Genomic DNA, 15875 nt, shown 5'->3' with positions numbered 1-15875 from the left:
GGAGAAGGAGGGATATATTGTTTTGCAGATGTCGGTTGGTCGGTCTGTCTGTCGGTAGGAATGTAGACCAATCCGTTTCCAGATGATAACTCAAGATTGCTTGGGCCTAGGATCATGAAAGTTGATAGGGAGGTTGGTTATCACAGCAGATGACCCTATTGATTTTGAGGTCAGTCAAAGTTCAAGTTCACATTGGCCAGAAACAGTTGAACAACTTCTGGAGGATAACTTCAGAATGCTTGGGCCAAGGCTCATGAAAGATGATAGAGAGGTTCATCTTGAACCAGAATATTTAAAGCGTTTCCAGACAATTACTGGAGAACACTTGGGCCTATAATTACTAAACTTAACAGGAAGGTTGATCATGACCAGCAGATGACCCCTGTTGATTTTGAGGTTAATAGATATAAGGTCAAGGTCACACTGAACCAGAACAGTAGAACTTTTGTTTACAGTGAGCATATAATTTCTGTTCCTGGTGCAATTAATGAATTCATCAAGGAGGGAGGGCGCATTTCGTGTTTGACGAGCTCTTGTTATTTATAGCTGTAATGCAGTCAACAGACCCACTTGAAGACGCTAGTTCATCTAAGAAGGTTATAGACCCAGTTTTGATATTATTTTGACCATTAGATTCAATGAAGATGATATTTAAGTAATATTTTTGGATGATGGACCCAGGGACCATCCGCCTATACTATCAGCATACCCTTTATTCAGGTGAGCTAAGATATTTATTATGTCTCCCACCACACAGTGGTGTGGGAGACAGATTGATTTACTCCAGTCTGTGTGTCTGTCCGTCTGTCACAAAGCTTGTCCGCACTCTAAATCGAACATTTCTCATCCGATCTTCACCAAACTTCAACAAAATGTGTCTGCCAATAAGTGCTCAGCCAAATTCGATAACTAGCCAAATTGGCCTAGGCACTTCAGAATTATGGCCCTTGAATTACTCTTAGATTTCTTGCGCAGTTTTACCCCTAAACTGGCGCCTATATAGGCGTCCTTTTGGTGTCAGGAAAGTACATGCACATGTGGATTAAATAAACAGTATATAAAGTCTGACTTACTATTTAGATGATTAGGCAGTTGTGGGAGACATGCGCTTTTCTCAAAAGCAGCTCTAGTTAATGATGAGAAGATACACATTCCTCATGTTAAAAGTAACAGGTCAGAACGATAACTGCATAAAGAGTAGTTTTCAATTTATTACAGATGTGTAACAACAACATAACATTGTATACATTTTCATATAACAAAGAACAATTCTTCAATGCTATTTTTGTCTAAGAGTCCTTAAAGTTAAGTTGTTATAATGAACACAGTTTAGTGGCAACAATGGACATACTCTTCTTTAATGGTAACAATAGACAGACTCAGTTCAGTGGTTATAATGAGAATCTGAACTGTTTTCATTGTTATTCAGTCAGTCATTCTAAACAAAAATTTGCTTTTTCATATAAAATATACCAAATCCCTACAAAAAGGAACAGTAAGCATATGAACGTGTTTTGAGCTGGATTAACAGAAACAGAAAGGAAAATCATTTCAACTGCCTTTTTTCTCATTGTTTTGTATAAAATTAATATTAAAGCAGGCACAAACTCAAAATCTATATGTACATCGTCAATGTAATAATTATAATGAATGTTCATTTTCAGCTAACCATCTGCAGGGTAAATAGTCCATGTTGTACATGATTACACACTATTATTTCCAGTCAGAACAACAGCAAAAGCTCTGTAACAAAATTCTGTGTATCAAGAATACTCAATCTCTTGAAATCTGAAAAAAAAAGCATAAAAAAATACATCATGAGCAAATTGACAGTCCAACACTTCAGTTCCTTGATTAAGCCACATTTTAACAAAGGCATTATGGCCCTTTAAATTATCGACCTACATATAAACATGTTAATTTAAAGGCTCGTAATTCTTTTGTTGATAATGTGCCTGCCACAATTTTTTTATGAGCAGGCAATATATATTAATTACATGTTAAATCATATTTTTGATAGTTGTTTTCTGCAGTATATGCCGAAGGTTTGAATATTTTTTATTATCTCCCTTTATGGCTCTTACACCATTTGTTCATATGTAGTAATGAAAGTAGTGTTTTTCTAACAACATAATTATGCATAACATCTATGTAGACACATGGTTTGTCAGTTTTTAACATAAAATTTAAAGCCTTATAGAATTTTAACATGTATAATCATGATAATTTTATTTCTCAAACTAGAGCTGCTTTTGAGAAAAGCACATGTCTCCCACAACTGCCTAATAATCTAAATAGTAAGTCAGTCTTTACATATTGTTTACTGGTTACAATTATACCTTTGAAGAGTAAAAAGGCTGATATTGGGTAATTCAAGGGCCATAATTCCAAAGTGCCTGGACCAATTTGGCTAGTTATCGAACTTGACCGAGGACTTCTTGGCAAACATATTTTGTTTAACTTTGGTAAGGATCAGATGAGAAATGTTCGACTGAAAGATTGTGGACAAGATTTGTGACAGACAGACACACAGACAGGAGTAAATTAATATGTCTCCCACACCACTGTGTGGTGGGAGACATAATAAGATATGCATGTTTATAATTCACACAGTGATGAAAGAGAAATATCTTGCCATAACATAGAAACTATGTAGAAAACCTGTTCAAGCACCACACACCCAGTATGCCATGTCATTGAAAATAGTATACCTATGTCAGAAGCTGACACATTTATCTGTTTACCCGTACTAAGGACAAATAAAGATCACAGTATCCCTTGACTGCTATTCTGAATTCAAGTCAAGTTAGCCTTGTCTGCTTATCTAATCTGATAAAAGTAACGAACCCAACACAGTGTGCCCTACTCTGCTTACCTTATTTGGGTGAACACAATGTGCCCGTCTGCCTACTCTGGTTAACTACTTTATGACAAGTAAAGAACAAATCATGTCACTATCTGCTTACCCTGCTAACCCAATTTGACACAAGTAAAGATCTGTGTGATTTGTTAGCTTACATAATTTTGGACCAGACTAGTAAAGAACTGAACACAGTGTTCCACTGTTTGTTTAACTAGAACAAGTAAAGAACAGTGTTTGTCCTTGTTCACTTACCTGAACTGAGAACAAGTAAAGAATCAATGCTATACTTCCCTGTTTATCTACACTGAAAGATAAAAGACAAATAAAGAACAGTGTGCTCATTTACCTGCAATGAATATAAAAGTCAACAAAACAGTATGTCCATGTTTTTGCTTACCTGCATTGAGGACAAGTAAAGAACACCGTCTGCCCTTCATCAGCTGACCGAGTCTGTCTCGTTGTATAAATCATTTCCTCATTACCACACTTGGCACATTTTCTGTCAACCTGTCAGAAAAGTAGAACAGATGAATATAATCAATTTTAACTGGTTTACCTTACAGTAACGAGGCACGAAAAAGAGGAACTTCTTTGATTTCTCCAAAACCAAAAATTAAAAAAAAAATCTGCCATTTTTTACATATTTTACTGTATAGTGAATCACCTTAAAAATAATGTATACAACTTCACAGAAACCGAATCAACCATTAGGCCAAAGAATTTAAAGTTTAAAACCAAAAAGACAATAATTTAATTCTCTATCAAAATTTTGTTGCTAATAAATTTTACTTCAAATGTTACACTTTCACTGGAATTTCTAGATTTTAGTTCAGTCACTAACTTCAAACAGGTCCAAAAGACTTCTGGATTATTTGTGATTTTCCAAAGATAAACTCACTTAGAGGGTAAAATTCAATACCAGATGTATGTCCAACATTGTTTCATCTTTAATGTAATGAAATCAATGCCTTCAAGGAAAAGTAACCCTCCATTGTAAAAAGAAACTCAAAATATAAAATCATTCAAAATCCACTTAAATCCACTTAAATAAATAAAACTGCAGAACAGTACCGTCGGTCCCTTTAGTTCTGATTCTGCATCTTCTGTTTTCTTTAGGAATGTGTCTGGATTGTTGAACTCTGCCTTCGTGTGTATCTCTATACCATCAAAGTCTAAAATAGCATGCACACTGGTCAACAATTATCAAAAACATTGCTGCTTTCCCTACTTTTCTTGCACTCTACCATTTCAAGAATTTAAAAATGTTGTTAAAATCTTTCGATCAAGAATACTGATGAAAAGTATACAGAGCTATACAGAAGATAGAAAATTTTAACTTCTTTTTTTTAAATGAATCATTGAGAAAGTTCTTACAACTTATATTACTTATCCTTGCTGACTGCTTCCAACCATGAACTTTTCCTTTAGTAAGGAATTGCAGAGATCATGGTCAAATCCGGCTCTCACAGGATTCCAACCCGCAACCTCCAGGTTAGGAGACATTCTATCCCTAAAATCTCTACGCCTCTACCATCACACCAATGTGCCTCCACCAGATGGTAGAAATAACTCTCATTCAAAGAATGTTTGATGGAAAATAGTCACTTACCTCTAACATCAATCTTAAAGTTGCACTGTCTACACGTGACAACATCCGCAGTACCAGGTAGTGGCAGGACTGTTCCACATCTCGGACAGAAATCTAGGTCTGTTATAAACATCTCGTGCTTCGATACAGATGTTGTCTTTGCCATGGTCTGTCAATATAAGGTATCTGGAAAATTGTCAAACCTAATGTTTAATACTTGAATGCACTCTACATGTAGAAAACGTCATTTTGCACTGGACAATAGATTTTGTTTCTGAACCTATTTCATATCTGTTTAACCATTAAAAAAAACAATTAAAACAGACTAGCTGTGGTCAGAAGAGTGTTCTTTTTTTCTCAATTCAATCTGTTACACACTATGCATAACTGAATTATTATATTGTAATTCTAATATTGGTTGGGCACAGGCAGGTCCAGTCAGGGCCTGAAATCTGCCTGGCATACACTATTGAGTGGCATCAATATGAACATGTAAATCATTTTTTACAAGTTTCTTGTCTCATTTCCCCAAACTTCAAAATGCTAATAATATAGTAATAGGTAGGTACTAACTAAGACACTCAGTCTCCCATGATTATATTATAATTTTCAAAATGGGACAGCTGCTAGACTTAACAGTCCTGCTCAGACCTACATTAATTAGCGTCACTATTTCACATAACAAAACCTGCTATCTCTAGCCCCAAATCTTGGATGAGCTCCAATCATCATCTTGTGACGATAACTTAGATGAAAACTACAGAAATATGCCACACTGATAAGCCAAATTACTATACTGTTAATTGATCTTAGAACAATCACTTGTAAATGGGTGAATTAAAAATCTCGAGAATACAGCAGTCATCAAAATGGTAAAGACAGACTTGTGCAAGTACAAGGGAAAACCTAGTTTGTAATGTCCTCTGGGTTATCATTTATATGATGCAGTTCTTTACTGCTATGCACAGAGTTGTATCAACCAGGGATATCCAATCAATACACAACAAACTCTCTATTGTGAAACCCTCACAAATGAGATAAAAGCAAACACCTTTCATGACACACAGCGATGACCTGAAGCAGAAGATAACTTACTTAAAGATCTTAACAAACAACACTGCTGGTAAGGGATACTGCATAATTACAGACCTTAATCGTAAGTTTAAAGCAGACACCTACACTACTATTGTCAGACCCTCCCTTGAGTATGCAACAAGTAATAGCCAAAGAATCTTATACCCTACAATGGACTTCAGCAGCTAACTATCAGACTCTTATTATTGAAAATACTCCTCACTAACCACTAACCAAGAAGATCTTTGCTGGAAGTTTTAACAACTCTGCTACATAGCCAGAATCACAATTTAATATTTGCAGTTGTTGAGGTGCCAGTAGGGTGACGGAATCAAGAGGAATGGCAATACTGGAGTTAATAATAACATACAATAACTTCGCTATTTTACTGGGCAACACAGTTTTATATAGTTACAGCCTTAGAGATAGCCTTAATTACTAATTCAGCTTATTTGGATAGCTCATTTCACTACATATACATCTCATATGTCAGAATACCATCCCTCTAATGCAGTTCAAAACTTCAGAAAATGAAGATTTATATAATCTAATCTCAGTGACTGTCCTGTTGTATACATATATAAATTCTTGACAAAATATAGAAGTTGATTTAATTTTGCCATTTCATTAATTTACTTCATTCTGTCGCAGTGACACAATGACAAATGTTGTTATTGCGCCCCTGCTTAACAACATCCCAGAGAAGTTCACCATGCTCCTTGATCTACCAAATGTCATTATGGTGCCCCAGTAAACATTGCCCTGTTGAATGTCACTGTGACAAATGTAGCTTTGCCGAACACCGCCCTGACAAATTTCGCATGGCCATATGTTGCCCTGCCTAACATTGCTTATACATGTCAAGCAGGCTGACATTAAATGGCATATATCTTCCACATATTGCCCTAGTCCCAAGTTTCATAAAAAACATATCTTGTACTTTTGAATATACATATTGACGATTCTCTCCCCCCGCCCCCCAACCCCTCCCCCCTTTAAATCTACGTAGAGATATCCAGACTGGGCACATCTCCCAATCGGGGTAAATTATCTCGTTCGGGGTAATATACCCCGATCGGGGTAAAACAAGAACAACAGAAAAGTACAAAATGTTTGATAACTTTTTTATTAAGGGAGTGCTAATGCTCATATTCTTGAGTCAACTTCGTATGATATAAACAGTTGACAATATGATAATTTTTTAACAGATTTTTGTTGTAAAAATTTCAGATTTTCACCATTTTTTAACATATGCAAAATTGATAAAATGGTACATAGGCATATTTGTAATGATGATATAAAGCTTTAGTTTATCATTCCATCTTCAAGAACACAATATCATATGAACTCCTTTTTCCCCCGCACGATCAGATACTGGAACGCCTTGCCTTATAACATCAAGGACAGTGTGAACCTTCAGTGCTTCACATCTGACCTAGACTCGCATATGTACTAATGTCATCATCCTGTTTTTATTTTTAACAAAGCTGTACATATTACTGCTTTTACTCTCTTAACACATGCATATCATGTATCATGTAACATAGCAACATGTTTTTAATAACTGCCCCGACCTCCCAGTTATGATCAGAAATTGATTGTTGGGAGTAACCCCGTAGATGTAGATGTAAAAATATTTATGTTAGCACTTTAAAGAACAAAAAAAATCAAATGTTTTGTACTTTTCTATTGTTCTAGTTGTACCCCGATCGGGGTATATTACCCCGAACGAGGTAATTTACCCCGATTGGGAGATGTGCCCAGCCTGATATCATCTAATCAATGTGTTCCATGTGGTTTTAAACTTATCAACTTCAACATACTTTAGTTTGGTTATAGTTTCTAAATCACATGTTCATGGGGGCTGACATATTGGTTATATACAGTTTTGTGTATCTTTGAACGAACCAGATTTTAAATAAAATAAGTCATAGGTTAAACACTGAGAATGACATCGAAAATATTTATAGAAAAAATAATTACAGCTGTCAGAACTAAAGTCTTAAAAACTTTTTTCAAAAATGGTGCTGAATTGGAAGTAATCAATCTCAAAATTTTCGTTGAAAATACATTTTATTGGTTGCTGAAGTAAACAACTCGCTGGGAGAACTGGGAGAAGCAGTAAAATAAACAGAAATATGAAACTTTTAACACATAATATGCTGACATCGAATATAATTAAAGGCGTAACGAAAGGATTTCCATTAGGCATTCAGGTAAAACTGCTGTATCAACTTAATCAAGTTAAAATTTTCAGTTGTCTGAAAGGAGGTGAAATTTGATGCCCTATTAAAAGACTAAACTTTTAAAAGTAAAAGGTACAGGTTTTGGGTCACACACGCCTAAATAATATTCCATATTCTATACAAAAAAGTGACAATTTTCACACAGCTGCGACACATAGCTAAAGTAAACCCTGGGAGAGAAAATACCAAGTCCCTACTGGGGTAAAAAGGTAATTTAAGTTTTATTTACCGTTGCTTGGTGAAACAATTAACATAAGCTCTGTAGAGCTTTTCTGCGACCCTATATTAAGAACAGTTAAAACCAATTATACCTCACCCCTAGCAATTTGCTGGTACCCATTTACAGCTGGGTCAACTGAGGCAATCTCTATCTTTTATGGTAATGGCCTCATTCAATACTGATACATTTTGGCCATGTTTGGTGGGGGGGTAAAAAAGTCACTATCAGGTTTCCCAAGTTACTCGGTCGTAGTACTCCCTGTCGGTGATAAAAAACGTACTATAACCATGTTGCTAGAGTTAACCTAGACCAAAGAAGTATAAAATACACAGAATGGCAACTGGCAGTAATCTCGCATGATCTTGTGTCAGAGCGTGAATCGGCGTTATCTTAGTAAAAACAAACATCGGCGAGCATGGAGTTACAATTTGTGACTTTAAAACTACATTTAAAATACATGTTGGCTTCTAAAACAATATTAGTTTAATGTAAAATAGTCTTTAACTCTTAAGACACAAAGTACACGTTTCTTACCATCAAAAGAAACGTGGTCAAACGGTGATAATAGATTTATCGATGAATAATTGCTTTTGCATACAAAATGGCGCGTGGAGAACGCGTCACTTCCGGTAAACGAGATCTCATTCAGTTGTCACAGTTTTTTTTGGCGAGATTTGCTCTGTATGCCTTTCAAGTTGCCAATCTATTTATTTTTATAGCTCTTTGCCGTGACAAGCTTACTGTCGCTGAGTGGCTGCTTTTTAATTTCTGACTTTTGCAGCCACCAGTTGCAGTATAAAAGTTTGACCATCACAATATAAAACAAACTGTTTACGTCGGATTAGTTTGACTAGAGTTAACCCAACAGCAAGTGGGAAAATGGAAGTGGCCTGTAAACCTACTATCACTACATAGCTAAACCCATTTCAGAAAACAAGGCCTTACGTAACCTCATTTGAAAGAATAATTTATGATATATAAACAGTAGGAGTTGTGTATCTTCTAAGAGAGATTTCTTTTGTCACATTTGCTTACTGTAATATCACACCAGAATCACACTGCTGTGACCTGGTAGTGCTTCTCATACTAAAATTTATTTTCACTTGAGCATATACAACATTCTTTCCCATGTTACCAAAATGTCAAAAATACACGTCCACATTTTAAGCGAAAACCGGCTTTGATTAAGACCTCTTTGGCCGCACCAAGTGAAAGATAAATATTCAATTACCTGTCCCCAATTATGCGCCTAGTAGACCAGATTGATTCTGTGCCGGTTCCTTTGGTATAGTCGGGCAATAACATAGGAGCTTATAATTAAGGCTAGCTAATCGGAAGACCCACTTGTCTGAAAATAAAATTTTGTAGCAGCTCCTCCTAGTTTTTCAAATGCGGAAAATATGAAGGCCTTCTTATTTGAAGTCCAAATAATTTATAAAAAACACAGGAAAAAAATCTTAGACATAACTTAAGAGTGAAGTATCCTCTTATGACAGTGCGCAAGAGGTTATCATTGAGATTCTAATGGTCAAAAGTTTTTGATTGGAATAATTTGAACTGATAAAACTGGATATTATTTGATTATCACAGGTTTAAAGCAAAGCTGAGGATATTTGTTGTTGGTACGTGTGGAACTGCCTGTTTTAATGGTAGTAAGACCAGAACAAGATTATAATGTACATGATTTATATGAATTTTTTACATACAGTATTAAGTTTATAGAATATGAAACAAATAACCATTATGTGCACCTGACTCAAATATCAAGAATTTAACAATTTTTATTCACTTGGCCTCCTTTTATGTTTTCTACACACTCATTCCCAAAGTAATTGAGATTTTGGACAGAAAACAATAAGACAGGTTTTAATAAGGTACAATAATACAGTGAAACACCGCTCGCTCGAGCATCGATGACTCGAGCACCCGGGCTCGCTCGAGCAATTCATGTGGTCCCGGCCGATTTCCTTCTATTTTCTATGTGATATTACCATGGCTGGGTCGAGCATCGATAACTCGATCGCTCGAGCATGAAACCTGGTCCCTGTATATTAATTTACTATTTGTTACTTCTGGCTAACTCGAGCAGAGGTGTCAAACTTTTTCACACCCTCGGCGGTCAGAATGTGTCGGTTAATTAAACATTTTCACACACCGTTAAAATTGCGTAGTCTATTCCCAGACTATCTTAAATGTTTGTTTGTCGGTATAGTTGATCTTATGATGAGAATAATTATTGATAAAATCTTAAAGAAAAGTTTTATTGATCAAATATCGATCAATTACTGATTACTTAAAGCATCTTGTCTGCGGGATCGAGAAGATAGTTATGAGATCTTAGTATTTTAATCAGCAATTGTTTGCATGCAAATGAAGGAAATAATATAGCCGTTTCATAAAATTCAGACGATAATTATGATATGCACTTGTTGATGAATAAAAGAAAATCTTAGTTGTTTCTTCACATGTGCCATTTACAAATTATATATTGAAACGTCTATCAATAGATAACGTTTTTAATACGTATGTTTTTGAAAAATGTCACAAGTATGTTATTATTACGCATCACCGTTTACTCTGCAAACGGTCCCAATGACAGTTGGTAAAACAAGCTTTAGATTTCTTCGTATGTTGGTCAATGTTTGGGTCGCTCGAAACCATGGATAACTCGAGCATTTTGCTCATCCCCTTGCGACCTCGAGCGAGCGGTGTTTTACTGTAGTTTAATTTTATTCCTTAGTTTAGTTTATAGACCTTAGTTTTAAGTTCTAAAACATTTTATCAGCTATGATAACATTTTGTGAAATCGCTTAAAGTTGCATTGTGTAATGTGCAAGATTTAAGAAATAATGTGTTACAGTAGAAAAACCTTGTTTTAACATTATTAATACACAGAAAGAGGTTATACGTCCGTGGGATTATTCAGGCGACATATAACTGATTTTGAGTGTATCAAGGTAAAACATGATTTTGCTATACATTATTTTGATTATAATATGCCCTTAAACAGTAGATGAAATAAAGAAGCGCTCTTTCTTGGTCACTACAAAAACATTGACGTCATCGCACGTTAACTTGCCGTCATTTTAGCGTAAGCGTGTTTTAACAGAAACAAGCATATAAGAATTTGTCATCTTGCTAGATATATTATCAATAACAATGTCATTTTCAACGTAGCGCATTTATTTCTTTTCATAAGCAGTGAAAACACTTAGTAGTGCTAAAATTTTTACTTTTTCATTGTATTTTGATTCAGTTTATGGTAGGTACACAAGTTATAGGTCTATTTACCGGTAGCAGTTCTCTTTTTTTGACATCAAAACTGTTCAAATGAAAGTCTGTTTTTGCTGTTTTATAGTTTAAAGTCAGCATCACTGAATAAAAATATGTTTTTGTTTTTAGCTCACTGAACTCTGTTTAGGGTGAGCTATTAGTGTAGGTGCATGGTCTGGCATCTGTCCACATCGTCTATCTTCCTACATCAACATTTTTACTTTTAACATCTTCTCTCAAACTACTAGTCAGAATTATTTTATGCTAACTAATGAAATACTGTATTCTATCAGTTAAATATTTTCATATTTCATCACTCACACTGTGAAAACATTGAAATCTATATTTTTTACACTGTGAGAGATATAGCTCCGCCCCGCTTACATTGTGTATGAATTTTTAATTATTTGCTTAAAACAGGATGAAAATTGTAGTCGCACTTTGCTCTTTATAGTATATTTCTCAATTAAAATTATTTTATTTAATGATAATTTCATAACGTTACGCAGCAAGAAATAATATAAAATGGAACTTTTATGTTGTGTGCGTCTTTATAACGTCACAACACGTCTGATGTCATGCCTGTTTACGCGCGCCCGTTTCCCGCGTTGAGATTAAAAACTGTTGCAGAATGCACATCTCAGGGTAATTGAGCATAAAATAAAAAGAAAATTTGTTTGTTTTTCGTGAATATGGAATATATCTCACCTCGAAGTGAGAAAATGTTAACATTTTCACTCGCGCTGCGCGCTCGTGAAAATATTTGAAATTTTCTCACTTCTTAGTGAGATATATTCCATATTCACTCAAAACAAACAAATATCCTCTATTTACACCAAATGTTTTACACTATATTTTAATTCATTTGAAAATAGGTAAATCTTCATCTATGAAATGTTTCATTGAAAGCTACATGTGGATTTTTTTTCTATACAGGTATGTGAAATTGTTATCTTAAGTGCAATTTTCTCACAGAAGCCTTTTGTAAAAATTTACTGTAAGACCTTTACGTGTAAAGACAAAGGGATGTACAATATGTACATGCATGCAGTACAAATTTTATTCTATATATTTTCAGGCATCAAAGGTTGAAGTGAAGTCAGTGGACTTCAATCCAGAATTTGTAGCAAGAATGATCCCAAAAATAGACTGGCCAGCCCTGAGACAGGCTGCCACTGATGTAAGTTAAGACCATCTCTCAAAATATATTTACCTTGATAATGAGTCTTAGTATGTACATTTTAGTGTATTTAATACATATATAGTATCTGGACCAACTGAAAATGTTAGATTTGTTAACTGAAATGTGATGTATTTAGTTGCTTTTTGCTGGATGCCCCTGAACTGCAGTTTGAAACAGAAGGAGCTACTGTTGTTATGACAACTGTTATTTGAAGTTGTGTCAGGTATACTTTCATATATATATAATAGTTACCTACTCTCAAGCTGAATAATATCATTTGCACTTAAAGGGCCCTGACAGCCAGTGTACTAGTATATTACATAGTCCAGTTTCTTTTTCTTATTTTTCAAAAGTGGAGAAATTTAATCATTTAGCTACAGGTCTTCAAAATCAAAATCTTTGACGTTTATTGTTGACAGGTTGGAAAGTGTGAGGGTTTGCCACAAGATGTTGTTCCACAATACGAGGAAAATGAAGATTTCTTAAAGAAAACTCATCATGTGCTCTTAGAGGTGAGATTTTTTATAAGTTTCTGGTACTGGAATACTAAAGTTGCAACCTTAAAGCACCTAATAGTTGTCTGTTACATCAAGTAGACACGGTATAACGACATATTACCGACTGCCCGCCCGCTTAGCTCAATAGGAAGAGCGCAGATCTGTGGATCGTGAGGTTGCGAGTCCGATCCATAGGCAAGGTGTGTTCAGCTGACAATTTGATAAAAGACACTGTGTCTGAAATCATGTCCTCCACCTGATTCATGTGGAGAAGTTAGTAGTTACTTGCAAAGAACAGGTTTGTACACTGGTTAGGTTAACTACCCATGGTTACATAACTGAAATACTGCGGAAAATCAGCGCTTTGCCTAAAACAAAAATCTAAACTCAAGGTCACTGTAAACCATTGACAGACTGACACCTTAAACAGTAGGCATTATCTGTTTACAATGGGCAGTCATTTTATGAAGTTTGTTGGCTAGAGGGTTCATTGGTTGACCTTTACCCTGCTAAATTTCTGAAATGGATTGGTCCATCATTCAATTTGGGCAGTATCACAAGTTATTCAAAGGGGTGTTCACTGAAAATTTACAGACTGAAAAGCGAACAATGCAGACCATGATCAGCCTGCACCTAGCTGATCTTGGTCTGCCCTGGTCTCAAAGGCAGAATCTGTTGCCACTAGCACGCTAAAGGTTAATGATTGAGAACCGTTTAGTTTGTTCAGTCTTCTGACAGACCAACTTACCATCCAAACAGATTGATGAGATTTTAGCTTTGTTTGAATAGCTTTCACTTCTGGACACTGTAATAAATAAATCAGTAATTCTGAGTGCTGTGTTGCCATAATGCTGTGTTGCCATATCTGATTTAGTATCAAAACTTTGTTGATCAGCTGTCCTTCAATTATAAGGAAATATATGTGCTGTTAACAATGTTTTTGGATAGGAACGGTTTTCATTCTCTGACATGTATATTTGTGTAGGTTGAAGTGATAGAAGGTGACCTGGTGTGTCCAGAGAGTGGAAGAAAGTTCCCTGTAAACAACGGAATACCAAACATGCTCCTCAATGAAGATGAAGTATGACGGAAACTGTGAACATTGTGTGACTGGTACAAATAATACAACTCTATAGACAACTGTTAACAGATCTGGATTCTGAGAGATCAGGAAATAATGTTAAACGGAAAATTTGTAAACCGTCAATTTTTATGAAAGAAATTATGGTCAGGTTTGAAGATAGTTAAACCAGTATCTGTTACAGTGTTTTAGAGAGAGCATCATTATCTGACTCTAGGAAACAAGTGAATCAGTGAACAGTTAAGTAAGAAAATGCCTATACATTCTCAGTGTGACTCACATTTTCATTTATTAAGATATAATGTTAGTATTGACTGAATGTTTGTGGATAATCTTTTGCGATTGGTGGAGATTGAGTACCTAAATTTTTTAACTAGCAAATATGTGAAGGTCCAATTGAAGAACACCAGACATTTTCCTGTATTTGTTTAAATTTTGTGTATAGAGAAATTGCAGAATATTAAGACAGTGGTCCACTTTGTAGATTCAGCTTTTGATATCATGTATGTTACTGTTTAGAAGTCATTTCTCATATAATGCTTTCCACATCAGTGTGCTATTCTGTATTGTTAACTTATCTTGTTTATGTTAATTAGATACAAATCTGTTCTTCATTTAACAGCCATCTTTCAGGACATGTTCATATTAACACACTAGGTAATTGGATATGTTCGTCATCGTCACAGGATGCTATGCTAGGTGCAGGATCGGTACATTGATTTAAATACTTTAGAGGGGCTAGTATGCTCTTCATTTCGAGGGGCTAGTTTGCACTTCTATTTCAGTCTAAAAATGTAATTGGTAAAGATTTTGTTAATGTCCACTTTTTCCTTGAAACTTACATGTAAGATCATAATATCTCACGAACACCATATTTTATATTTTCACTTGTTGCTTTGCCTCTCTTGAAAATATTGTGTGTGGTGCTCACTCGTGAAAAATATAGCAATCTTACATACCCTTTCTATAGCTTTGGAGCTTTGTACACTTTTTATATGATCATTAGAAGAGCAAGTAGATCAAGAATCAAAACTCCTTCTTTCATTTTGTCAGAACTATGGCCGTTTTTCAACTTAGAAAATTGGTATTTCTTTGTATTTTTTCCCTTCATGTCCATATTTTTGAAAACTAGACAAGTTATAGGTTTAAATCTTTATACATTTCTTTTTCATCAGTAGGTGAGCGAAAAGGCCAAGAATCAAAACTCTTGTATTCTGCCACATGTTAGTGCGTAGATGAGCATTGGCATTGTCAGGCAGTTATTTCATGGCATTATCTGCACAATTTTTTCATGTTCCTGTGCTTACATGTTTTAGTACAGAATTCATATTAGAAAACATGGTACCATTGTAAACGAACACTTCACGCCAGTATAGAGATGATTTACAAGTTTTTTTCCATTTTCATGTCAATGAAATTTCTTTTAAGGGATTTTTCAAGTAAATGTATTATTGTATGATTTTAATGAAAATACACATAATGTACTTGTTGTCTGTTTCGTTGTTTCTTTTGTACATATCTTGTATTTGATTCACGTTTAGTGTAGCGCAGAGGGGAAAGGGATACAAGAGGGCCATGATGGCCCTATATCGCTCACCCGTTATCATTGCACTTGAGGACAAGAAGGTCCTCAGAAAAAATATCTAAGTCCAAAGGACCGTAACAACAAAGGGAAGAAATTTAACCAAAAAGAAAAAAAAATTCTTAAAAGGTACAGATATGTCAAAATACACCTAAAAATTGGAGGTACCATCCATGTTGTACCACAGAAAAGTGGTCTCGGTTTTTCTCTACGGCCAATAATAAAAAAGTTACTAAATATAAGCTATTTATAGTAACGTAAAAGGAAA

At 35.1% G+C, this 15875-nt stretch overlaps 2 protein-coding genes across 2 annotated transcripts; one reads left to right on the top strand and one right to left on the bottom strand.

The window, feature by feature from the left end:
- Nucleotides 1-1193: 1193 nt before the first annotated feature.
- LOC123544161 (DNA-directed RNA polymerase I subunit RPA12-like) lies at nt 1194-7433 on the bottom strand. The gene is made up of 5 exons (XM_053524413.1): nt 7349-7433; nt 4473-4637; nt 3935-4035; nt 3261-3370; nt 1194-1788 (listed from the first exon to the last, which is right to left on the bottom strand). The coding sequence occupies exons 2-5, from the start codon at nt 4615-4617 to the stop codon at nt 1764-1766; spliced, it is 381 nt and encodes a 126-aa protein (XP_053380388.1). The 5' UTR covers nt 4618-4637; nt 7349-7433; the 3' UTR covers nt 1194-1763.
- A 151-nt stretch (nt 7434-7584) lies between these two features.
- LOC123544352 (multifunctional methyltransferase subunit TRM112-like protein) lies at nt 7585-15514 on the top strand. Its single transcript, XM_045330459.2, has 4 exons — nt 7585-7741; nt 12343-12444; nt 12867-12959; nt 13930-15514. Exons 1-4 carry the CDS (start codon nt 7664-7666, stop codon nt 14029-14031), a joined length of 375 nt encoding a protein of 124 aa, XP_045186394.2. The 5' UTR covers nt 7585-7663; the 3' UTR covers nt 14032-15514.
- Nucleotides 15515-15875: the final 361 nt, after the last annotated feature.

This window comes from Mercenaria mercenaria, chromosome 15, assembly GCF_021730395.1.
Source record: "Mercenaria mercenaria strain notata chromosome 15, MADL_Memer_1, whole genome shotgun sequence".
In the NCBI taxonomy this organism is placed as follows: domain Eukaryota; kingdom Metazoa; phylum Mollusca; class Bivalvia; order Venerida; family Veneridae; genus Mercenaria; species Mercenaria mercenaria.
Note: the sequence above shows the minus strand (reverse complement) of the source record. Positions and strands in the feature narration are given on the sequence as shown.

Coding starts and splice junctions, on each gene's coding strand:
- LOC123544161 (XM_053524413.1), bottom strand. CDS start 4,617: ATGGCAAAGACAACATCTGTATCGAAGCACGAGATGTTTATAACAGAC. Junction 4,036..4,472: donor CTTTAAGATTGATGTTAGAG/GTAAGTGACTAT, acceptor ATGCTATTTTAG/ACTTTGATGGTATAGAGATA. Junction 3,371..3,934: donor CAGAACTAAAGGGACCGACG/GTACTGTTCTGC, acceptor CTTTTCTGACAG/GTTGACAGAAAATGTGCCAA.
- LOC123544352 (XM_045330459.2), top strand. CDS start 7,664: ATGAAACTTTTAACACATAATATGCTGACATCGAATATAATTAAAGGC. Junction 7,742..12,342: donor GATTTCCATTAGGCATTCAG/GTAAAACTGCTG, acceptor ATATATTTTCAG/GCATCAAAGGTTGAAGTGAA. Junction 12,960..13,929: donor CTCATCATGTGCTCTTAGAG/GTGAGATTTTTT, acceptor ATATTTGTGTAG/GTTGAAGTGATAGAAGGTGA.